The sequence below is a fragment of the Xenopus tropicalis genome, chromosome 8 (assembly GCF_000004195.4).
Source record: "Xenopus tropicalis strain Nigerian chromosome 8, UCB_Xtro_10.0, whole genome shotgun sequence".
Lineage (NCBI taxonomy): Eukaryota > Metazoa > Chordata > Amphibia > Anura > Pipidae > Xenopus > Xenopus tropicalis.
Window position 1 is genome coordinate 107,237,452 of NC_030684.2, and position 26,411 is coordinate 107,263,862.

The 26,411-nt window shown below is 38.2% G+C and overlaps 1 protein-coding gene across 1 annotated transcript in view; it reads left to right on the forward strand.

Moving 5' to 3' along the window:
* The first annotated feature begins 2,255 nt into the window (after positions 1-2,255).
* Positions 2,256-26,411, forward strand: part of cox16 (cytochrome c oxidase assembly factor COX16) — a 48,489-nt gene continuing 24,333 nt past the window's right edge. Inside the window, exons 1-2 of the mRNA XM_012969082.3 lie at positions 2,256-2,412; positions 10,814-10,891. Coding sequence (XP_012824536.1) covers positions 2,347-2,412; positions 10,814-10,891 — 144 coding nt within the window. The 5' untranslated portion in view covers positions 2,256-2,346. The remainder of the gene's footprint in view (positions 2,413-10,813; positions 10,892-26,411) is intronic.

The window sequence follows — 26,411 nt, forward strand, 5'->3', positions numbered from 1 at the left end:
TTCCTCCTTCCTTTGCGCGCTGCCGGCGAAATCCGCCGGCCGGCGCATGCGAGGAGGAAGGAGGAAGCGCCGGCAGCTACCCCGGGCTGGTGCTGTTCCCTCCGTACAGGGGCACCAGCCCGGGGTACAAGGTAAGCGTTCTAAGTCACTTGGGGGTGCCTAACATTTTGGCACCCCCAAGTGACTTAGCCTTTCCTTCTCCTTTAAGCACCAGGCTTCATCTGTAGCACTGACAGGAGATGGGACATGTGTTATCAGTATGTAACCTGTCTGCCCATGTTCTGTCTGTATGTAAGCAGCCTACACTACTCATATAGCCATGTAATGCACTCTCTTTTCATTCTGGGGACTCCAGGCCAACACTGAAGGGCTAAGTCTGTGTGACTGCTGCAATACGGCCTGGAGAAAGGGATCAACACCAGGCAGTGGCAGCTCTATTTCTCATAGGTCTATACCAATGAGCTATAAGATATTGCCTATAGATCCTTTCCTTACAAAGCAAGACATATTATATAAATGTAAATAAAGCACAAACTAGCTAGACACCATGTCTCTATTCCAATGGATGTTACATTGGGGAGAAAAGTCTTAGATATTACTACGTCTACCCAGCTCTACTGGAATGTTCACTCATTTCGGTTCATTGGGACTCACTGACATGACAAGTCCTTAAGCATGCTGCACAGAAGCTGACCAGCACTTAAAGCATTATTCTATAAAAAAGAAAATACCTAGACTCCTTTTTAGTATTAACAGTTGTCAGTTATTTGGCTGCCTCCCTGCCCTGCTGCTACCCGATGCAGCAGTGTGACAAGAGGACATATTTGTGTACAGAACAACAAATATATTTACCAACACAGATATACTGTATATACACACATAGGGTCGAACATCTGGTGGGCCCCACTGGCCCAGGTCCGCTCCCTGCCTTGAACTTGTGCTGAAATAAAAGTAAGTAGTGGCAATGCTTGCTCATACAGTGTGGGCCGGAGATGCTCCATGTACGTGCACACATGCATGGCAGGCTTGCTGGCTGCTAGTGTAAGAACACGTGTAAAGAACAGGGTGTGCAACTGAGGTCGGGGCCCTTAGGGTGGCAGCCCCGGTGGGCCCCAGACACCCCAGTCCAACCCTGAAGCCATTTCAGAGAAATGAACTAAGATGCCCCCTGAAGGATGTTAGGATGTGCATGGAGCTCCCTCTATTGATAGAAAGTCATTTGTACTATGTTTTTGGCATAGCTGTTGGTTCAATTTATTACATCATTATAATTATAATACAAGGTTATTCTCAAGATTAATCTACCATCTATCTGTCATATTTATATAATAATATTTCTTTAGTTCAACCATTTTTATTTAAACTATCATCTATTGTATCTACTGTCTGTCATCTATATTTCATATATATTTCTCTATTGTCTACCTTGATCATCTTTATTTTGTATGTTTTCATCTATCTATCTATCTATCTATCTATCTATCTATCTATCTATCATCATCTATCTATCATCTATCTATCTATCTATCTATCTATCTATCTATCATCTATCTATCTATAAATCTATCTATCTATCATCATCTATCTATTTATCTATCTATCTATCTATCATCTATCTATCTATCTATCATCTATCTATCTATCTATAACTATCTATATCATCATCTTTTAACTATTTTTCAAATATTTTTTATTTTATCTACCTATGTACCATCCATCTATCTTCCTGTTTGTTTCTCTATAATTTTTTTTTATCTATCTATCATCTGTCTTTGTCATCTTTATTCATATTTAATTTTTATTTTCCATTATCTATTACTATTATCCTATATTGGTTCAACTATTTCTTATTTCATCTACGGCCATCGTCTTCATTCATCTATTATCTATCTAATCATTATCAGCTTTATTAATCTATTACTTTTCTTTTTTTTTACATATCTATCTTTTATTATTATTATTAGCCTTTCATCTATTCATCTATAATATTATTTTTTTCATCTATCATCTCTTTCTCTCTTTGTCTATATCATCTAGCATTAGATTACTTTAGCCACATATTAGAAAAAGCTTGTGCTTAATGCAGCTATAAAACACAATACCAGGCTATTCTGGGTAGGCGAGTGCACTTCAGACGAGGAATGCCCTCTGTTGGACGCACTCTGAAGGAGGAACCAATCTCATCCCGGAACTTTTGTGCCAAGGCCATGATTTCCGCGACGGCGATTCCATAGGACAAGTGCTACTGCTCTGTGATTGGCCGGCAATTTTCCGGAAGTTTTGTACTTTGAGTGTACTATGTCACTCTTCCCCCAAGGTGATCTGGGAGCTTAGTAGGAAGGTGAGATGGCGAGCACTATATGGCGCAGCCTGATGAGAAATAAGACGTTCCGGTACGGGGCCCCCATGCTGGTAAGTGTCACGTAGGACATTTTGACTGCTGAGAGCTCTCAGCTCTGATGCACTGGTCAGAGAGACACCATTTACTTTTTCATTTCTGGCTGAAGATTGCAGGTACCTGGCTAGTGTAAGGTGTAGCTGTCAGCTATCCATTGGGACTGTCTGCCCCTGTGAAGTTTGTAATAAAATATATACACAGAGGAACTGTAACTTTGGAATGGACAGAAGGAATCCACTGCATCTGTTTTTCTTTAAAGGAGAAGGAAAGGGTTTTACTCATCTTTTAGTATGTAATAGAGGGCCCCTGCATGTACCTGAACACTGAAATAATTTCTTCTAAAAATGCTCCTTTGACCAGTACGGTCCTCCAGAAGTAAACGGTATTTCTCCTTGTCTGCGCCGCCATGTTTTAAACACTGATAAGATGGCGCTCCACTAGCCTCCCCGCTTGCCTCTCCCCCCCCCCCCCCAGCACCTGTCAGCCGTCACCGTTGCTCTCCCCTCCTCTCCCCTCCTCTCCCCTCCCTGCACCTGCGTCCTCTCGTCCCTGCTCCTCTCCTCGCTTGCCTGTCCGACCCAGCACCTGTCAGCCGACACCGTTCCTCACCGCTTTTCCTGTTTTGCTTCTGATCATTTGAACTGGAGATATATGGGGAGACTTAAGGGCACTATTGAGACAACTGAAGGTATGCCTGCATTTTGAGATTAACTCTTTATTAGCCTTTCCTTCTCCTAAAGGATAAATACTAACCTCAGACCGTGGGTACTAGCCTGTATTGTAGTGAGTGCTGCCCCAACATCTGCTGCCTTGTCCCAAGCCCTTACTTGTATAAAATATATAGTTAATATGTCTGTCATGTATATGAGGAGAGGTGCAGCATGGCCCCTTTTGGCCTTTAAAGATAATCTAGACCCCGAATCAATGTACACATATTCCGATTACTTTATTGGGAATGAAACTTTTTATTTATATTGACATTTTTTTTTTTAGAAGTTTCGGATATAAGCAGTTTTTTAGCTGCCAATACCAGGCTTAATGCTGTGCAATTCACTTACAGAGTGGCAGAGACCCTAGGGTTAACAAAGATAATAGCTGAAAAAATACACTGAAGCTAAACCAATATAAGGCAGTATATGTTTGTAAGTGCTTCTTTGAACTGTGGAAAAAAAATTGACTCTCATAATCACTTGTCTGCTCACTCCGACTCCTCCTGCCCTGCTGCTGCTCCTGCTCCTGACCAGTTGGTTCATTAGAAATGCTAATGAACCTTGCTTTGTGGCCTGGATTGCTTTGAGTACTTATGTGACTTAAACTGGAGGTATTAACCCTTTACGTGCCAAGCTTGTATTTTTTTTTCCATGTTGGCAGGAAAAGCTACTAACTGTCAAGAGTGTATAGTTAAGAGTTACTCTTTGCACTTGAATGTGAGTCAGGAGCGATGGCAGCCCCCTCATCAATGAGCCGTGGGGGCAGTAAGAGGAAGACACATTTATCCACGTTGGATTTATGAGAATGTGTTTCCTGTTTCCAGTTAGTGGAAATGTTTGCCTTGAAATCTAAATTATACAGATTTCTGGAGAGGTTCTTTGGAAATTGAATTGTGTTGGTTTTTGACCTATGCAAGTAGGAAATCTTCATAAAACCATACATATTTCATGTTAGTGTGTTCAGTAAATATGGGACTTTCTGACTTTCAGTTCTATTTTCATGCATACGATAAATATGATGTATTCTGATATTTGTGTCTGTATTTTAAAAAATAGGATAAATATGAAAAATATGAAACATTTTTAATTTTTAGACATTTAGAAGCCTATATTTTCTTACAGAAATGGAGTTACCCAAAAAATTCTGAATTCTATTTTGAAATAGTTTTCCTAGGTAAGCTTAAAGGAGTAAACCTCTTAAAGTGAGCTCTGGCAATACATGCAACTGAAGTGCAGAATTCTTCTAGCAGTGAAAGGCTTCAACATATGACTTTGTTTTATAAGTACATAAAACTTGTAATGTGACCTTACTATGATATAAGCCATGTGCCATGTTGGAAGATCAATGTGGCCATGTAAACATGCAGCATTTAGGCCAAAGGCCTGTTTGTACTTAAAGAAACATTTAATGCCAGTCTCATATTAACATAGCGGGGTGCTCTCTACAGGATAATTACTGGAGAATACCATATCCATCTGTAATAAAGTGGCCCAACTAGCAATGTTGATTAAATCAGGATACCTTGAAAGGATCATGTGCAGAATGCCTTTAGGACACAATTACAATTACATTTGTGGGATTTTTATTGCCCTTTTATATGTGTAGGGATCCCAAGATTTGGGCCCTTTAGGTTGGGTTCCCCTTTAGACAGGCACCAGAGGGTGACCTTTTGGGATATGGACACCTAAGGGTGGCCCTAGCTGTTTGTGTGTTTACCTGTAGTTTTAGCAGCAATGTCCTGTCATATAAAAAGGGATGACACACACCATGTGCAAGGTGTTTAGTCCTGGGACCCCCCTCTGTAAGAGGCTAGCTACAGGCTCCAGTTATAGATTTCAGAGAGATCTATTATAGTCAGTCTAGGAGTGAAAGGTAGCGGCTATGCAACAGGGGGCAATTGAAAAACGGCAAATATTGCTAAGGGGAAACAAGCAGCGCAATCACCAAGTCACCAGAGTTGGGGCGGCAGTTAGTGTTTCCCCATCAGCAGGGCATAAGACAACATGTCACCCAGCAAAAATAGTGTATGCATTCGGATGGTACACGTACGAGGCACTAACTAGGCAGTGTGAGGTGTCAAACTTTATCAGTCCAGATACCATTGCTCCACGGGGTCTGAACGAGATGTTCTCACTGCACTAGCACTTTTTCTTTTTTGAAATGGGATTAATCAGAACAATTCTTGAATATGTCTTTTTAGTTTCACTTCCCTGTGGGGATATATTTATTACAATTATAATATATACATGTGCTTAATGTTTTTAATGAAATTTATACTCTAGTTGTACACTAGAGAGTGTTAATATATATGTTCACTTGTTATAATAGTGACACATTATGGGGTTTCCTCTATAGGTATGTAATGGGTTAAAAGTTTAATTACATGGATACACTGATTGGACAATGTTTGTATTTAACCATGCACCTCACTTCCTGTTATTGTCCTGATGACGATCCTATATGGATCGAAACGCGTAGACATTTTTGTGTAAATAAAATTTTCTTTTTTTATTATATACCGTGAGTGCTTTCAGAGGGAGAATATATATATATATATATATATATATATATGTACCCCCCCCCCCATTTTTTTCGACATGAATTCACTGAATGCTTGCTTTAATTTAAAATTGTAAGATAAAAAAATATTGTAAGTCCTCCTTACCACAATAGTCAAAACAACCAGTGTACTTAGAAGGCTCAGTATAAACGACCCTTCCCTTCCCCCCAGCTGCTGCCTTAATTAAACATTGCAATAAGAAGCAGCTCTTATACAGAGGGCTAAGGGCTCTGGCACATGGGGAGATTAGTCGCCCCTGACAAATCTCCCTGTTCGCGGGCGACTAATCTCCCCAAAATGCCATCCCACTGGCGAAAATGTAAATCGTTGGTGGGATGGCATATGCGGCGCCGCGATTTCCCTGAAATTGCGGGTTTCCTCTCAAGGCAACTTCCGCGATTTCAGGGAAATCGTGCCACCGCATATGCCATCCCACCGGTGATTTACATTTTCGGCGGTGGGATGGCATTTCGGGGAGATTAGTTGCCCGCGAACAGGGAGATTTGTCACGGGTGACTAATCTCCCCGTGTACCAGAGCCCTAATTGGTTTTGACTGTGCGCATAAGAACAGGAAGTAGAATGTGAATTTGGTCCAAATCTTAAAGCAGTACTATTTAAAAAAAAAAAAAAAGTAAACCTTTTTTTTTTAATTCTCTAAAATTACTCTGTACAGCCCCCAGAATAACATACCTTTCTCCCTGCATCTCGATTTGTTTTAGTTTCTCTTTTACAGCCATTTAAACTATAGCTCTTTTTGTTACTTCCTTGTCTAGTGTGAAGCTCTGCCCCTTTTTTTTCTGAGAACTGATACTCAAAGAGGTATCCTTCTGAGCATGCCTGACTGATTTTAATTGGAGCAGAGGCAGCAAGCATGCTCAGTAGGCAAGTCTTTGAGGTCTTCATAGTCTCAGACAGAAGGAGGGCTCGGAAAGCAGAAGGGGGTGGGGCTTCACACTAGACAAGGACGTTAGTAAAAGAGCTGTAGTCCTGCTGATTGTAATAGAAAAACAAAATGAATCTGCATGCAGGAAAAAGATATGTTTTTCTGGGGGCTGTTTAGAGTTATTTTAGGGGATTTTAAAATAGAACGCTTACTCATCTTTTAAAAGCAACATTGATAGTCTCCTAAATGATTTGCAATTGCAAATACTATCAGTAGAGTTTAAAATGCTGCCTTACAATGTTGTTAAAACTGTGTCTTCCACCTTCCCTGTTTATTATTAACATGAGCTAATTTGGGGGTGCAGGGTTGAAACACTGAAATAGTTTGTGTCACTATTTTTAGTGTCACTTTTGTTATGTGTCACCATAGTTGTATAAAAAATGTCTGTTTTGTTATTTTCATGTGATTCTATTTCCCTTATGACAAACCAAAGCACTTCTGTCTTGCCCTACAGCATGGGTTCTTGGTTTATGCTCAGGTTCAGAGAAAGTGCCTCAGAAGGCATATAATCAATAGCTCTTTATCTGAAAAACTATATTTACTGCTCTACTGCCTGGGGTGGTCTGTGAATGATTAAAGGGGATGTTCAGCTTTTGCTGAGTCCTACCAAGCTCATGCTACATCCCATCCTGAGAAACATATTTTCTTTATAATGGTATATTTATCCATGTCTGGAAATATACACCATCATCCTGATGCTGGAAATGCACTGTACCCACGCAGAACTCATCATGTGATGAAATATAACGCTTAGTAATGAGGTACTGTGGCTGATACTTTTGGCACTGTTGTTACCCTAAAAGAAAGATTTAGCAAATGAGCATTGGATAACAGATGTTCTCCAAATGCTGAATAATTATTTGTGTCTACAGCAAATGTATAGCTGAGCCCTTCTATTTAGCTTCAGCAGAATGCCTACTTGTAAATGCTGATGGCTGAGTATAAGATGCAATGTAGTGTTAGTTATATATCTACGGTTTAATGTTGGATTCACAGTATTTTAGAAACGCATAAAGATAAATGCTTCCGTTTTTTTGAGTCATTTCATGACTTTTCAGTTTGTGTTCCTGCCAGATGCCTAATGAATGCATTTGCTCACTCTTCCATGTTTTTGCAGGGCACAGTTACATGATTAAACAGGAGGTGTGGGGAAATGAAGGACAGATGTAACAGCCCACACTACCCAGCGGGGTACAACCCACATTCTCCGCCAAAGAGATTTTAAATAAATGTAAGATTGTTAAGGGTGCTGTATCATGTATTTGGGAGCATATGCTTCAGTAACACTGGGTATTTTTTTTAACTTCCCTCTCTGTTTTGTCCTTATTGTTTCACATGTTTTCTTCAATAAAGATTGGAAGTAAAGGAGAGTAGGCTCTGGGACATGCAGGAATTCTGGGTCTCCAAGAAGAAAATATAATGTTAGTTAGGGGTATCAGAACTTGATACAAGTGGAAGGTTCCTCTGAATTACGACCATAAACTTATCTTGGCAAAACTCAGCTGATCTGAGAATGGAATGGAAGTGCTAAGTTTTTAGGTACTGTGCTCTTTTATCACAAGGATCACTTTTAATCTCTTGGTTCGGCTCCTTGAAGACTCCTGCCCTTGTGTTGCTTGTGATTATCAAAGTATGGATAGCAGGTTGTCTTGTGTATGACCCACTTTCAGCTGATGTATTTATGTATATATGTATGTATATATATATATTTATTTCTATTGAGCTACTTATTTACTCAGTGCTGTACAACAGTAAATTAAAGCAGAAGGAAAGTTACAATCACTGGGGCACTGCAATACAAGTGCCAGAATTGGGTTAGGTGCTGTGCGAGTGCCCCAAGAGGTAGTCTTTAAATTTAGTTCTAAAAGACTGAGGGAGGATTCTCTCCAGAGGGATTCAGGGAGGGCATTCCAAATATAAGAAGCAGTAAGGCAGAAAGATTTAGGGTGGGAGACAACAGTAGTAGTGGGGGGTGCAACCATGCGGTTGCTCTGCAAGGAGTGGAGGAGTCGCCCAGGTTGCTTTTTCTTTAATGGGAAGCCATGATAAGGACAGGGGAGGGCCTGACCTCTCTTGGATGAGAGGAGGAGAATTCTGGCAGATTTGGATCTCCATACCTTAAGTCTACAAAAAGCACTAAAACATTAAAGGACAAGAAAAATATTCCTTTTTATTATTCACTATTCAATTTATCACCCATTGCTCTCCCAGATCGCTAGGTTTAAAAAAAAAAAACCAAAAAAAACCAAAACACTTTTGCAGAGTATATTTTGCTTTCTTAAGTCTTTCGCCTCCGCTATTGTTAAAACTCCAACATCACTAAGAGTGACCTTGTAATGAAATTTTGCATGAGCGAAAATGTCACATTGGCTTCCTTGCACGTAAGAGTTTCAGCGCACGAGCAGCAGTGACCGAACTTCAGTGCAGCACAGACAAGGATCAGCACAGATCATAACAGAATTCTTGGCCAATGGGTGTGATATGGGAACGGGTATTGATAACAACCACTGTCACAATTACATCACTTCAGACGCACGTGACTTTAGGCATGGCTGTCTAGAAGGTCACTTGCTCAGTCTCACATACCTTGCACACAGACTAGCATCATATTTCCCAAAAGACCAACCAACACTCACAAACTCATACAAAACTTGCTGCCACCACTCTCATACTTCTTACACTGGCGATGAGAGATGCCAAGCACTCTAGTAGCAAAAGATTTAATGTAATGGAACTAACACACAAACTATTCCTACCAGCAGTCAAATGGTTAATCAGCATACAGCATGCAGAGCGCTAAGGCACACAGTTGCACACTGGGAGGTTAAGTATCAAAGACAAAACTCATTAAATTTTATATTTAATATTATAAAAGGTATAACAGTGCATATGTACAGTTTTTTAAAGAGGCAAGGGGACACCACCATCGAAATTGGCTCTCCAAAGTAAATCCACTTCTAGTCAGAAGAGCTGACAATTTATCTCAGTTTGCAGGGGCATCAGGTACCTGGAAACTCCCCCTCCCTCAGGAATGCAAGGGGTGTCATCATTAGCAGGACACAGTGTGAGTTTTATGACCTCCTGAGTGTATGAACTGGACAAATAATATAATTTTTGGATAAGGGCCTGTATCATGACAATCGCTATTAGCAGTTGCGAGGGCAGGCATAGTTCTGTAAATACTTTGGAGCTATCCTGGTCGCATAAAAGAATGCACGCTGACAAAAAATAGATTCTGTGCATGGGTTTAATCTGAATAGTATGTACTGTGCATGTCTGTCTTGGTTTTGAGCATAGCGCGGTGCATTGTTGATTCACTATTTCCAATACTGAATGGATTTGGGACAACTATGGCTTCGGATCTTACAACGACTTAGGACTGCTGCAAAATGATTGCACCATTACAATGTATTTGTATTCTACAATGTATTGAGGTACAACAAATTATTTTTTACAGACTTTCCATGTTCTTTAAATAAGCCCAATAGAATTGTTTTGTCTCCAATAAAGATTATATCTTTTTTGGGATCAAGTACAAGAGCTCTGAGACTGAGCTTTTTTATTATTACAGTGAAAAAGGAAATTGTTTTTAAAACTGAATTGATTAAATTGAGTCTATGGGAGATGGCCTTCATGTAATTAGGAGCTTTCTGGATAACAGGTTTTCTGATAATGGATCCCATACCTGTGTGTGTGTATATACATATATACAGGTATCGGACCCTTTATCCGGAAACCCGTTATCCAGAAAGCTCCGAATTACGGAATGCCCGTCTCCCATAGACTCCATTTTAATCAAATAATTCAGAATTTTAAAACTGATTTCCTTTTTCTATGTAGAAATAAAACAGTACCTTGTAATTGATTTCAACTAAGATATAATTAATCCTTATTGTATGCAAAACAATCCTATTGGGTTTAATTAATGTTTTATTGATTTTTTAGTAGACTTAAGGTATTGAGATCCAAATTACGGAAAGACCCCTTATCCGGAATACCCTTGGTCCCGAGCATTCTGGATAATGGGTCCTATACCTGTATATGTATTCATTTATTTATATAGGAATGTATATATAACTACATGCCTTTGTATGTGAAACTAGGAAACAATACATCTTTGCTGAAATTGACTCAGAAGTTGTGAGATTTGTTAAGTTACAGAGGCTTATTCTTATATATGTCTTTTTTTCTGTCTTGTAGCTCTTAATCATCGGTGGTTCATTCGGCCTGAAAGAATTCACCCAAATCCGCTATGATGCCCAAAATTTAAAACGAAAGGTAAACAAAATTGTCAGGAAAAATGTGTGATTGAACTTTTAGTTTGCCACTATGTATTTCTATTAGGAAAGCCTCCAGGCTGCATCAAAAGGACCAGGCCCTCAAAGCTGTACATTGCCTTTTTGCTATGCTTATTTATCTCATGGACTGATGTATAAGCTGTTATTCTGTAGGCTGATGAGTAAAGCAATATATCCAAAAATGTATGAGATCTGCATCTTAAAGAGAACCTGTCACCCACACAGAAAAGATGTATAATATTTCTTTGCAAATTAAACATGAAACCCAGTGTATTTGAAAATTTAAGCTGACAATTATATATTACCTGAAGCATAGCAGTAAAATATTTTCATTTTCCATTTGGCACTTCCTAGAGTCACTGTACTCATCACATTCTCCCTCCCTCCATGTGGCCTATAACTATGTAGAATGGGCATTAGGTCCCCCATTCTGGCACATACACAAAATTTTGGGGTGATACAAAACTTGTCTTAATAACAGTGTCCACAAAATTGCCTGCTTGCTGTGAATGTGAAGACTGATTCATACAAAATGTAAATAATTTATATAATGTGATGATAGAAAAGGATTTGTAATTATTTGTAGGTTGATTTCTTTATTTTTTGTTCATAGTAAGAATCACTTTCTGGGGTGGGAAATAGATTATATGGTACTTTTCAGTCAAGTTTGTGTCTGTAGGATTGCCTGCAAGCGTTTAAGGGTTTGTAAATATTAATCACAGAATTTTTTTGTTACTGCTTTAATCGCTATAGTGTCGGAATGTTTAAATGTATTCTGAGTTAGCAGCAACTAAAAAGGGGTATCTAATTGACACCCATGCTCTGTATCTTCTTGAACATCTCCTGCTATTGGCTCTGTAAGCTGCGGCAGAGACTGAACTCTGGGAAAGATGTTGGAGTGGAAAAATGTACAGAACCAAGGCTGTGTTAGGAATAAATGGAAAATGAACTGGGCTGTGATTAGAGTGTGGCATTGATATGTTATAATTAGTGGCATCCAATCTGTGGCGCTCTAGTTGTTACAGTACTAATACAACTACCATATGGACATCCCTGTGATAAAAAGACACCTGGGTATGCTGGTTTGTTTTTCAGCAGAAAACCTTCAAATTTCTCCATCTAAGAGCTGTGATTCACATCATTTTAGGAACTGCGGATGCTTTGTCATCATTAAGGTGAAGGCAAATAGATGAAGCATTTATTCAGCTTTGGAGCACAGCAGCAAATAACAAAGAGGCTATGCCGACAAACTCTGATCTCCGTTAGCTCTAACAGGCATTAAGCAAGCTGTAATGGTCACTTTATGACCCCCCAGTGCTGCAGTTTCAGAGCTAGAGGGTTGCAAAATAAAGACCTAATTACATCAACTAGCATTCCATTAAAAGGTAACAGCATCCATTTGATGGCACAGAGGACAGTTTTATTAGAAAGTGTATGATATATTCCATGTCATCATTTTGTATAATTAGAGTATATATGTTTATAGCAGAACACTTTCCTGTATATGACACAGAGTTTAAAAACAAGCGATCCGTGTAATAGCAATGAATGGCCACATGGTGTCATTGTTCTACCTCTTTGCTCTTTCAGAATAAAGCAGTGGAGGGCTGTCAGGAAATAAGAATTCAGCAAGTGTCAGTAAAGTCTCCGGCTCATTACTGTGGGCTGAACTTTATCAATATTTGTCTTTGCAATAATCCTGTTAGTGCTAACACTGCCACTGTTACGGAAACCAACATGAAATGTGGAAATTGCTGCAAATAAATCCCACATTCATTTTCCAGACATTGCTAAGATTTAAACACCACCCTAGAAGATCTGCAACCAACAAATGAATATAGCCCAACGTGGTGTCTAGTTTTATAAGTTCCAAAAGAATCTAAAATATACCACAAAAGTGTAGCTTTTATATTTGGGGGTGTGGGGGTTCTCACCATCATCAAGATACATGAAATCTGCAAATAAACCTATTCACAAGCATAGAAAGGACCATAGAGAATCCAAGGGATACGCTCCAAAGAGAGGATTGAAGAGCATAAGTCCAGGCTATTGTTATTATAACAATATAATAAAATGCTATTAGTTCATTTTTTTTTTTACCAGATTTGCCACATAAATACAGTATTAAAGGACAGTTTTTTCACATACTGAATTGGGGAATCGTGAAGGAATCCCAGCGGTTCTATATTTTCCCCATATATCAAAGCAGTGACAGGTACGTTTTTAACGAATCAACCCATTTATCAAAAAAAGATGCTTGAGTCAATTTGTCAGAATGTGTCAGCGCCAAAGGGTTTGATATCAGTAAAATGCTAAGGATAAATAGCCTAATTTTTTTCTAGATCTAATTTTTGGATAGCACCTGACCAATCCTGAATACTATGAGATGTTTGGCCATGTGTGTCAAGCCATATGGGCATATTATCCAATACAATACGCCTTAATCATTGCATTTATTAATAACATACTTCCTTTTAAATGACATGCAGTATTATGGCAGCAGTAACATCATGGAAATTATTGCTGTGTGTTTACCTGCATTGCAGCACTTTTCCCCAGAATTCTAGTGCAATTGTGGAAAGTTGTGCTGCCACAGTTATGTCTAGCGCTTTAAAACACACACAGGTAACCGTGAGTTTTTGTTTAGCAAATCGGGTGCAAAATTTTTAACCTGGGAATTGTGTTATTTCTGGTGTGCTTTGGTAAAATGCTGTTGCCGTCTGTTTCTTTAAGTATAGTTCTAGTCTGCTTATTGACACAGTCTGTTGTGAGAACCCTGGAAATACCAGTACATTCTGGGTCAATTGGGAACCGCAGGAGGCTTAACCCTAAGCTAGGCAAGACGGTAGGTACAGGGCTGAATTGCTCCTCCTGATGCTGCTCTCTGCACTGAGTACTGAATTCTAGATCTAGTGCTCAGGGCAACAGCAACCCCAGGCGTGCAAGTGCTCTGTAACTGAGCAGCAGAGGGCGTGCTCTTGCACTTGTGCCCCCAGTGTTCGTAACTGTCCCTATTGTTTTTCATACAACCTACCAGAGGAAATACTGCTCCTGCTTAATATAATTTTACTTTTGTGGAGCCCTTTAGTGACACCTGGTGGACAAATGCTATCTTAATACATTATTGGGGTAATGTAATAAATGGCAGTAAGTTTGCCCAGAAGCAATAATCCCTAGCAACTAATCAGCAGGTAGAATTTACTTGTCACCTGTTTAAAATTAAACATCTTATTGGTTGCTATGAGTTACTGCTCTTGGGCAAACTAAGTGCCTTTTATTAGATGTGGAGGTAACTTACAACTGTGTTGTAATGTAACAGCCCCAGCTTGCATAAATACATTTTGGTTGGTGACTTTGAGTTATATGCTTTTATTTTTTAAAATGCTGAAAGGAAATATAACATGGCATTAGTATAACTTAGACAAGGAAATGTAGCATTGTTTTTTTTTCCCAAGTTGTTTGTGAGAGTGAGAGATAAATCAAAACACAAAAATCCCATGTGCATGCAAAAGCATTTATATGGAAGAATCACTCACATTTAATCAAATTTGTTTGTCCCATACCATACAAGGGCACAATGCCTTACATGGTTTCTGATATTTGATTTGTTTTATTAATTAGTAGTAAGACTCTGTGTTTGAGTTCTGTTGTCTTTAGGCACACATATAGGCCACATGACATATTATGTACATGTAACATGGGGAAGTGTTATTTGTGTAATATTATAATAACACAGCTATAGGATTATTTTAAGCTTTAAGGAGAATGAAAGTAAAAATGACTGAAGGAGGGGAGGTAATTACAGTGTTTTCTTTACCAATGCTTATTTGGTGTTTTTACACCATACTGGAACTGTCAATAACTTGGTGTAGAAATTATATAAAATTATATAAGTATATGGTATATGGAAACCCGTTATCCAGAAAGTTCTGGATTACGTGAACTATAGAATTAATCCTTATTGAGAGCAAAACAATTCTGTTGGGTTTAATGATTTTTCAGTAGACTTAAGGTATGGAGATCCAAATTATGGAATCAACCCTTATCTGGAAAACCCCAGGATTCCGGATAACAGGTCCCATACCTGTATTATATTTTTCGTATTTTTGGGGGCATCCCCGTGCAATATATGTGATTTGGAACAATGGTAGTTGGGTTTTGATTAGGTTTAGCCATCTATCTATTGTAGGGGGGGGGGACTGGGCCATCCAATGCAGGAGTATACTTTCCTGATGTAGAACAGTAGGCTACGGTAGAGGGTTCTCATGTGGGCTGTCGGGGTAAGGTCATCAATTACTCCCAATAGGCAAACCTTGGGTGTTAACAGGTTGGGGAGGGAGGGAAGGACTGAATTGCCGGGCATTGCCAGATAAGGTGCATATAGTTTGCCTCTGGGGCGTTGCACTTGGGGCATTGGGATGAGTTGTGCCTGCTCATGCGGTATAGTCTCAATGGGGTTAGGTGGAGCCTATGAATGATCTTGAATTGTATCAGCCTGTCTCTAGTTGAGACAAGATAGTTGTAGGCTCTCTCTGTGGCTTCATCCCAATCATCATCATCATCTATATCTGGGAAATCTCTCTGCCACATTGTGTGGGCCCCCACACTTGTATTATATAGGGAATTATGCACCCCTTATTTTGGAACTCCTTGGTGACTTATAATACCCCCATCTGTCAAGGGGGTGAATTTTTTTTATTATACACAAGTTTCAGTGAGTCGTGACAGAAAGTACATCATATTATAAATGTATCATAAATAGAATAGTCATGGCTTGTATATTATAATAGAATTAATTCCTTGGCTACCAGGGATCTTTCTATGCTCTGTGTTGCCAGAAAACAACAAAGCTGCATACGTCAAAGAGTATCCCAGAAATTCTACTGCGTCGCTAGTCTGAGCCCTGTCAGCTGCAGCCAGTCAGAAGAGGTTCGACTTTTTCATGCACTTTGCATTCATGTATCAAAGAGGCTGATGGCATCTTAAGTATTGCAGTAATTACCTGTGATCATGCAATGACAGAAAGCTGCATTTAGGAAACAGAAGGAACCTTTATGTGTACAAAGATATTCTGTCATGATTTTTATGGTACACTTTTTATTTCTAAATTACATTGTTTATATAACAAATAATTCACTCCACCATTTAAAATGTTATTCTTGAACCAACAAATGTATTTTTTAGCTGTAATATTGGTGTGTAGGCAGCCATCTCAGTGCATTGTGCCTGAGTCTGAGCTTTCAGAAGGAGCCAGCGCTACACATTAGAACTGCTTTCAGGTAACCTATTGTTTCTCCTACTCCCATGTAACTGGAGGAGTCCCAAGCCGGACTCGGATTTCTTACTATTTAATGCTATTCTGATATCTACTGGGAGCTGCTATCTTGCTCCCTTCCCATTGTTCTGCTGATCGGCTGCTGGGGGGAAAGGGAGGAGGGTGATATCACTCCAACTTGCAGCTCAGCAGTAAAGTGTGACTGAAGTTTATCAGAGCACAGGTCACATGGCTGTGGCACCATGGGAAACAAAGAATATGGCTAGCCTCATGTGAAAGTAGATATAAATCTGTTTGCAAGATTGTACTGGACTGATACATTTTGAAAAAAAACATGTTTTTCCATGACAGTATTCCTTTAAGTGACGCCACTGCATGTAACAGCTGACTAGCATATTTCCTGCAGTGTTCTGTTTAATTGTTATGTTCAAACGGGGCTTTATTATCACATGTACCCTCCATCAGTACTTAACTGAACTAAGAAAATGCATGCATGATGAATTGAGGCAAATCAGGATGATTATAATGGAAATATGCAAATCTCTCTCAATTGTTTGTATTTTTTTTTAAATGTAGGAATAGTATTACATTCTACTCATTGGAAATGGCTTTGCGTTTCCCAGGATGGAAATTGTTTTCCAGTTAATATCACACAAGCTGGTTTTTGATTTGCTTTTTCTTGATCCAGGCTTTGCTGATGGATTGCAAAGCTTCAAGGCTGGGGTATTTGCTTGTATTTCAATTATCACACGCTCTGCAGGAAATTATTTTCTTTATTTAGTTCCGAGTGTTTGTTTTGGCATGATTAAATATTAAGTACATTGTTACAGGGCAACGCAAGATTGTCCTTTGCTTGTGCTGTCCTGCGTAATGGGGTATTAGATAGGGAATAATGTACCCGCCATTACAATTACAAGCTTATTAGAAACAGTAGTTCTATGGGCACATACTATTTTATATTGGATACAAGCTTGTGAAGTGGTAAATCTTACTGTTTCCAAAATGCACACAAAAGCCAGAGACTAAAGGTTTTGTTATATTTAGGCATGACTGCCATAACAAATCCATCACACCCTTACAAAAGTGGCATCCACCCTGTGACTTGCAGTTACTTTGGGTTGAAAAAAAGACCAGAGTCCATCACACACACACACACACACACACACACAAATATATATATATATATTATACATACACACACACACAAATATATATATATATATTATACATATATAAATGTAGATCTTAAGTTTCCAATAGCCTTGGATATTATGCTGCACTGCATACTCAAGGTGAGGCTTACCAGGGAGCTATAAAGCCCGTCCCAGTATGCTGATGATTAAAGGGACATGGCTATGCTAAAAAAGCACTGGGTTTAAGATACCAACTTCAGGTATGGGATCCATTATCTGGAAACCTGCTATCCAGAAATTTCTGAATAATGGGAAGGCCATCTCACATAGACTACATTTTTTTATTATATAATTCAGGTTTTTAAAAATGATTCCCTTTTCGCTGTAATAATATAACAGCACCTTATACTTGATCCCAGCTAGGATATAATGAATCCTTACTGAAGGCTAAACAATTCTATTGGGTTTGTTTAATTTTTAGACATTTTTTAGAAGACTTAAAGTATGGAGATTCAAATTACAGAAGGACCCCTTATCTGGAATGTCCCTGGTCATGAGCATTCTGGATAACGGGTCCCATACCTTTGCAATATTTTGCACAACAGGGGATTTACCCAGAAGCTGGCCCTGCATTTTATGGTTTAGTAAATGGAGAAATAAAGGGAGCAATGTCAGAGTGACAGAGTAGAATCTTTTAGTTGAAAGGTTATGGTTTTAGGCTCCCTAGAAGCAAATATAATGAGGGACATTTATCATTTTAATACTTAATTGGGTCGCTTTTCTAATTGAAACAGCTTTTACTATTTTATCATACTTATTAATTTTCTCATAATCCTTTCATAAAGATGCAAACTATGTTTCTTGGTTTCAGGAGCAAATTAAGAAACTGTGCAGTTGATTGCTATGTTATTATTATATGAGGCCCTAAATTGCCTAATTTTATTAAATAATTTAGTCATTGGAATAAGGGGTGTCTAAACTCCTGCTTCTGCTAAGATTCAAGTGTCTAACCCTTCTGACCTTGGGTAAGTCTATTAACGGGGATAGATACCTGAGTGAAGTATAAGCCCAACTTTAGGTCCTAGGTTTGACCAACACTATGGGACATTTCGAAATGTTCTATACATTAGAAAAAATACAAAATTATCTCAAATTTGTTTACTAAACGGGCCTCTATCTGTATGTAACTTACTTTTGCCCTGTAAAGCAGATTATACCATTAGGCTGCTATTTTATCATTAACTAAAATGGAAAAAATTAGTACAAGTTGCAGTGTTTTTATACCCACAATACAACACTTTCAGCATTCTTACTTTATTGCGGCTTCCCCAAAATTTGCATCCCTGATACTTATACCTTATACCGGAGGGCCAGGTAGCACTAGGGTTGTTGTAGACATTTGGGAGCAATTCAGCTGGCTCAGCTATGGGCACCTGTAAGCACAGCATGCCATGGGAGCCCTGTACTCACTGCCTGTTCAAGGTAGGCTTAGTGTGCAAGGATCTCTTCTGCCTTTTGAATTAAAGCAAGGGCAACTAGTATAGAGCATCACATATCCGCACAAGCATATTTTTTTTAAATAGGGTTTTATTGGTTATACTTCCGCAGGTTTATATTGGGTTCCTTATGCTTTGATGTTTATGTTGTTTTTTGTTTTGGAAGTAGTTGCTTGAGGTTTGTCACATCTTTAAGTATCATCTCTAAAGGGGTGGTTCACCCTTAAGTTAACTCATATTATAGAATGTTCTGTTGCTAACAACTTTGCAAGGGATCGTCATTAATTATTTAATATAACATTTTTTTAATTATTTGCTTTCCTTTCCTGTCCCTTTCAGATGGGGGTCACTGACCCTGGCACACTAAAGGCTACAATTGTATTGTTAATGTTACTTTTTATTACTTTTTTTTCTGTTCACTCCTACACCTTTTCATATTCCCATCTCTCATTTAAATCACTGCCTGGTTGGTAGGCCAAATAAGATCTTAGCAACCAGATAGCTGCTGAAATACCAAACTGTAAAACTACTGAATAAAAAACTGAAAAAACACAAAAAATAAAAAATGAAGACCAATTGCAAACTGTCTCAGAATATCACTGTCTGCATTATGCTAAGGGGCATATTTATTATAGTGTGTACACTGACATCACCGGTGATGTTACCCATAGCAACCAATCAGATCTTTGCCTTTGTTTTCTAACTTGTAAAAAAATGTAATTGCTTATTGGTTGCTATGGGCAACATTGCTGGTGATGCTGGCTTGCACACTACAATAAAAATGTCCCTAAAAGTTAGTTTGAAGGTGAACCTCCCCTTTAATATACACAGAATAAAGACTTTGACATGGCACATAACTAAGTTCCATGACTTTCAGACTTGCCTTTTACATTACTGTTTGGGTATTTCCTTATTGCACATTGAGTTTAAACTTTTTAAAATAGCCTGGGTCTGTAGCTGGTGCTGACTTTTATTCCATTACACTAAGATGCTTTTCTATATAATACCATAATATTCAACACTTTAGCCATACTCTCATTTTTCCAAACTCTTGTGCTTTATTAAATTCTCATCAGAAGAATTGCAAATAACATCTTCAAAAGCCCATTTAAAAAGTTATGGCTGCTAACTGTACCACTTGGCATTATTTATAGATGAGAATCTACCAGTAACATTAAGCATTGTGATATTTCTTTTTCCGAGGCAGATGACAAAGGTTTTGTTCATGTCTATTGGAAATTCCCCTGCCTCATTCCCATGTCTCCCAAGTATTCTTCTTTTTTAAGGTTCATTGAAGATTTTTCAAAAGAAAAAAAAAGATAAATCAATGTTTTAATTCTTTTTTTTTTTTTTTTGCTTTCTTTTTACAAGACTTATTTGGGAAATATAATTTTAAAGCAACAGAAATGTCAGAGCCATGCTTTATGTCTCATTTAGCATGTCAGCCTTCACAACTGCCCTTTGCCAGCTGACATGACACCTCTTCTGCTGTTTGTTCCTGGGAGAGGATCCCAGCATTGCCAATCACACGTTTTATTTTACAGCTGACTGTCGAGCTTTTTGCACTAAAGGCCCTAGAGTCAGTTTGGTCTGTTTTCCAGCAACAAAGAAATTAAAATATCTATTTAACGTGTTTGCTGATTTATACATTTACATTACTTACCCCCTGGCTAATTATTTTAAACTTTCATTAACACATGTATTAGATCTTCCGGTAAGTGTTAAATCTCCAGTGGAATGCACATCAGTGGATAAGCTGGTTCTTGCAGAAACGAACTTATTGAAAAATAATTATCCACAGATATGCACAGACGTTTGCTAAATTTGTTCCCTTTTTGTTTGTGTGTTCCTTGACCCTGGAGGTGTAATTCATAGCTCATACAATAAAACACTGAGTATCAGTAAAGGGATCTCTGAACTGTTGGAGAGGCACTTGAAACATAATGCAATTCATTTATTATGTTTAAAAACGTGCTGCTGTAAGTACACTTGCCTAAATATCTAATGCAGTATAACAGTTGTTCCTGTTCATATTCCATGTTAGTGTGGTATATTATTTATATCTAGATACAAATGAATACAGTTGTCACACTCCTGAACAGTAAGCCATAAACTACATAGGTCAAATGTAGGAACAAAAAATGAAAAAGGTAAATTCTGAAAAAAGATATGCAGGTATGGGATCTGTTATCTGTAAACCCATTATCCAAAAAGTTCGGAATTACGGGATAGGCCATCGCCCATAGGGTTTATTTTAAGCAAATAATTCTAATTTGTAAAAATGATCTTTCTTTTTGTAATAATAAAACAGTACCCTGTACTTGATGGTAACTAAGCTGCATGAATCCATATTGGGGCAAAATAATCCTGTTGGTTTTATTTCATGTTTAAATCATTTTTAGTTGACTTAAATTATTGAGATCCAAAATACAGAAAATCTCTTGTCAACTTGTGTGAGTTTTTCAAGTTATTGTAATGTCTTATTCCCCTTGCAGGTGCTGAGGAGCTTTTCATTCTGCTCTCAATGTTCTTTAATGGTATTTTTCACTCATGTTCCCTCACATCCACAGTTCTGCCTTCCACTTTGCTCCCCATTGTAGATCTCCTTTTCTTCTACTCGACTCCATTATCATTTATGTTGCGCATTCAGAATAACAGAACTAAAACATACTGACTGAGGTGATTCCACGATTTCAAGTAGTTATCTTCCATCATTATTGGAGGAACTTGCAATAAGGGAACAAAAAATAAAAAATTATAAAGGTAAATTCTGAAAGATTTGCAAGTATGGGATCTGTTACCCAGACAGCCAACCAACCAGGTTACTGCCTGTGCTAGTAATACCTATTACAACCAACTCCATCTGCCAGATCAGACAAATCTGTATGACACAGATCTGACAGGGAAGCAGGTGCATTTTTCCCTTATGAGAATTTGACAGAGCAGTTCCATGCTAGGGGATGCTGAGCCAGAAGAACTTAAGGTTCCTTGCTTTAGGGATTCTTCTTGCCACAGCTCCTCAGAGACAGTTGGGTATATTTATGAAACTGTGACACAACAAACACAAATTCTGAGAAATATTCCTACACCCAGTTACAGGCAGAGTATTTAAGCAGAGATTTGTAAAGAATTCCTATTTATCTGTTGATAAATAATGTTTAATAGAAGCTACAGTGACACAAATAGGTTCCATTTTGGTGAACACTTTGGTAATATTTTGTATACTTGCAATAATCAACAGGAATATATGATTTTTCACTTGACAACATACCAATGGAGATATAAAAGTATGAACTCCTTGTGGCAGCCAGAAATAATGCTTTACATTTTTCCCATGCTTTCCTGCTTTCAATTCTTTTTCAACTGATTCAGTTGGAGAAGTAGTGCAAAAAACAGTGGCGCTCAAACTAGTTTTTTAAAGAAAAAATAAATAAATAACAGCGCTAGGCTGAATTTAGATTTTGCCTAGATCGGTATGGCAAGTAGGACACTTGTCTACAGAAGCCACAGCACCAGAAACTGTGCCTTTTGCTTATAAGTGAATCCAACAGCTCTACAAGCAGTTTGTGAGAGGAGAGGGTTTTGGGGCAGGATGTAACCATTAATATATTTGAAAGCATTACCTGGTTCTTTGTGTGCAGTAAAGTCTAAGATAACACATATGAATGACATGCCCCCAAAGATATAAATACCTAATTCTAGAAACTATGTATAATTTCCTAAATGATCACCTTGGGAGGATGTTCGAGTTTGGGGAGTTTTTTAGTGTTACAAATCAATTATGGTTCAAAAACTTGAATGTGTAATGAGAGGTCATGTAGAAGTCAATGGGAGTTGTCCTAGGCAAAGTCAAGCCATATTTTCTATTTGGAATTTCGGAGTTTTTCAAGTTTGTAAACTTGCAAATTCAAAATATTGAAGTTTATTTATTTGAGTTTTCCTTATTAATAAATAAGCAAGCATTCAAAACACAAGTTTATTCGAAACAATCTTGACTTATGGCAAAAGCATTATATGATGTATTTGTGATGGCTTTTTCTTGTCTTAAGGGTTGTTGTTGTAGCGTTATCCATTACCATCCACCCCTTTTTATTACCATATGCCTAAATGGATTCCTATTTATACAGGTTAGTAGTTGACTTTCTAGGTTTTGCTAACTACTACCGACAGTTCATTTATTTATTTTTATTTCAAAAAGTTGTCATACAAATAAAGCTTGGATTTAAAACTTGCCATACATAGTCTGCAAGTTATTGTACATGTACCAATCAGATGTATATCTATCTGTTGGTTCTTGAGCTAGTGCTCAGATTGTTAAAAGAGCCTGTGCAGATCCGTCGTGAGAAGACCCCAAAAGGACCCGTGCAGTCCTTTCCCACTTGGTCTCCACAGGCTTGTATTATGACCAATTGTTAGCTCAGAAACCAAACAATTGGATCAGCCAGATTTGGTGAATGTTCAGATCTTGACAGTGTTTGATTCTGTGGACATATAAAGGTAATTCTATATGTTATTATTGTAAATTAAAATTCTGAGAATTCCACACAGCGTAGTTTTGATTACCCGGTAAATGGCATTATGTGTTCTTGACAGTGATTTAAGGCTCTAGAGATTTCACCACTTAAGGGTAAAATGGAAACTGCCAATGGTAAGTATGGATACTATAATGATGAGATTTTCCAAGGAAGATTATCCCCATTCTCCCTTAAGGATTGAAATTGGATAATAAATATCATCTCATTTTTATCACTGTCCATTATCATAGATTAACAATATTCAGAATCAGATGTCACACCAAATCTGGGGGTGCTTTTACACATAATGGACTGATCCATGTCAGTGTAGGAAGTGCTCAATAATAGGACATGCTATATCATGTTTTTCTGTAATATTTACAAGGCAGAATATAGTATTTTGTTTTTAGCATAAAATTAGTAAGGGACATTGTGGCTTATTATGTCATTCCCCTGGTATGCACTTCCATTATGGAAAAATGATTGCATAATATAATTTGAAAGCATAATTGGTTCCACACTGGGGCCTCTCAGTTTCCATAACCATGCCTACAGACTTGCGCTGCAAGTAGTAACTGAGTGACACAAAGCCTAATTTGTGTTTGTTTTACTATTCCACTTTCCATTTTAACCATTTTAAAAGATATGGTAAACATATTACTTAAAATTTTCATTTAGTTTATTATGGATACTTTCTGCCAATGTGTAACCAACTTTGATAGGGTTAGAATCAGCTTGTTAGAACCTTTACAGAGCTTGATCAACCCATAGACATTCATAATGTTTGGGACAAAGACACATTTTTCTTTGATTTACCTCCTCAGTTAAAATTTTGCTCCTCAGTTAAAAAACAAATCCTGCGTATGACTTTAATTTTAAGGTTTAGGTTAACTGTGAAAGTAAACAAAGGAACAGATAGCCATCAGTTAATATGTATGATTTAGCAGCCAACATAGTCAGAGACAGGAGGAATGCTTGGAAAGAACAAGGGACGGAGGTTCACGCAGGGTCGGACTGGGGGGTGCAGAGCCCACCGGGGCTTCTGCCTCAGGGGCCCCTGCACCACCAATGGCCCCCACCGCCTTCACCCCCCCCCCCCACAGAGGCCCCCAACACCCTCCGACCCTCTCCAATGAGCACTCCTAAAAGGAACTTCACCCCCCCCCCCCACAGAGGCCCCCAACACCCTCCGACCCTCTCCAATGAGCACTCCTAAAAGGAACTTACTTGCGGCACGTCGGGGGAGGGATACGGCGGATCACGGGATCACTACAAGGAAGTAAGAAAAAGAGCTCCAGTTGAATTGGCTGTAGTAGAGAAATGAAATAAATCTGAATGCAGGGAGAGGGGATGTGGGAATTTTCTTTCTATGTCTCTTGTTTTTGCACTGGTACTTATTATACTAATTGCATTGCTTTATGCCCTTCAGAGTTTGCTTGAAAACATTGGAAATGCACTGTGAATATATAAATATATATATAGCTATATAAATTTATTCGACATCTTGTGCATTATAAAGACCATCAAATATAGTGCAAATATATTGCTGTGAAAACACACAGAATTCACACATTGGAGGTATATTTAGAAAAGGGTGACAACAGAGCTTGTAGTTTGCTGGAGGAAAATTTCACTGCTCTATTTACTTGTGTAGAATAAGGAAAAAATTAGGAAAATGTGAACTCTCACTTGCACTCCTTGATAAATAGGCCACTAAATATCCTATACGTGTGACAACCTGTCCTTTCATCCTTTGAAAAATATACCGTATACACTCTTCCTCCTGACTATTGCCATTTTCTGTTAAAGGGGAACTCCACCCAAACACTTAGCAATTATATGCAGGCTTTTCATGATTTTTAATGTAACAATATGGAACTGTTACCTAAGCCTGGCCCGCTGTTCTCCTGCTGATCTGGCTGACTACAAATGTAACAGTAGCAGACTGTCCTCAGCCTGCATCCTCCGAATCCCACAACTCCCTGCATACATGATGTCAATAAGGAAGAGAACATCACAGTGCAATGTATTGTGGGTTATATAGTTGCATGCATGCATATAGTTGTCATCTCCCATAGACTCCATCATAAGAAAATCGTTAATTTTATAAAATGTTTCCTTTTTCTCTGTAATTATAAAACAGTACCTTGTACTTGATCATAACTAAGATATAGGTTTATTCAATATTTAAATGATTTTTAGCAGACTTACGTTATGGAGATCCAAATTAAGGAAATATCCCTTATCCGGAAAACCCCAGGTCCGGAGCATTCTGGATAGCAGGTCCTATACCTGTACCAAAAAAAATATATAGACATATATTCAGGTCTGGACTGGGATACAAATTAGGCCCAAACAGCCTCCCACCAGCCCAATAAATAGTGACTGTCTATAGTATCTTATAGCAACCCCCTTTGGCATTTGCCATAATCCACAGATCACCAGTCCAGACATACATATAATAACAGTGTATGTTACTTATTTGATGTACAGCAGTCTCTAGCTTTTCCTGACATCTGGAGGACTGCAGGACTGCATCCAAGATTTAAGGTCTTAATGCCAAGAGGCAAGACATAACTGATACTTCTCTACTGCAAAACGAAGCATTAACTTATCTGTAAAGCCACTATTACTAGTAAAGAAACATAAAGAGCGTGACAAATCTCGAAATAAAAGATTCCAGGGGGAAAAAAAAGGGATATGATTACCTCGGTTTTTACATCTTTTATGCTGATAATCTTGTCTCGGAGCAGAAGGTTCAAACTTTTTCGACATCAATGAGTACAGCTAATGAACTCGAAACAGAAACCATCTGGCAACAGAAATATGGTTAATACTGCTAATTGTGTAAATATTTATTTGAATGCTCTGCAGTGGTTACTGATTATGGATCTCACAATAAGTAGGATAGAGCTTGAATCTGTCCTTCACAAATGTCTATGTTTCAGGGAATAGGCAGTGCACTGTTGGGAATCTGACCTGTTTTAAGCTATTTGGTTCTGTATGCTATGAAACCAGGCCCCCAAAAAATGTACATTTGGATGTTAAAGATTAAACTAAAAGAGAAATGCAGAATGGTACA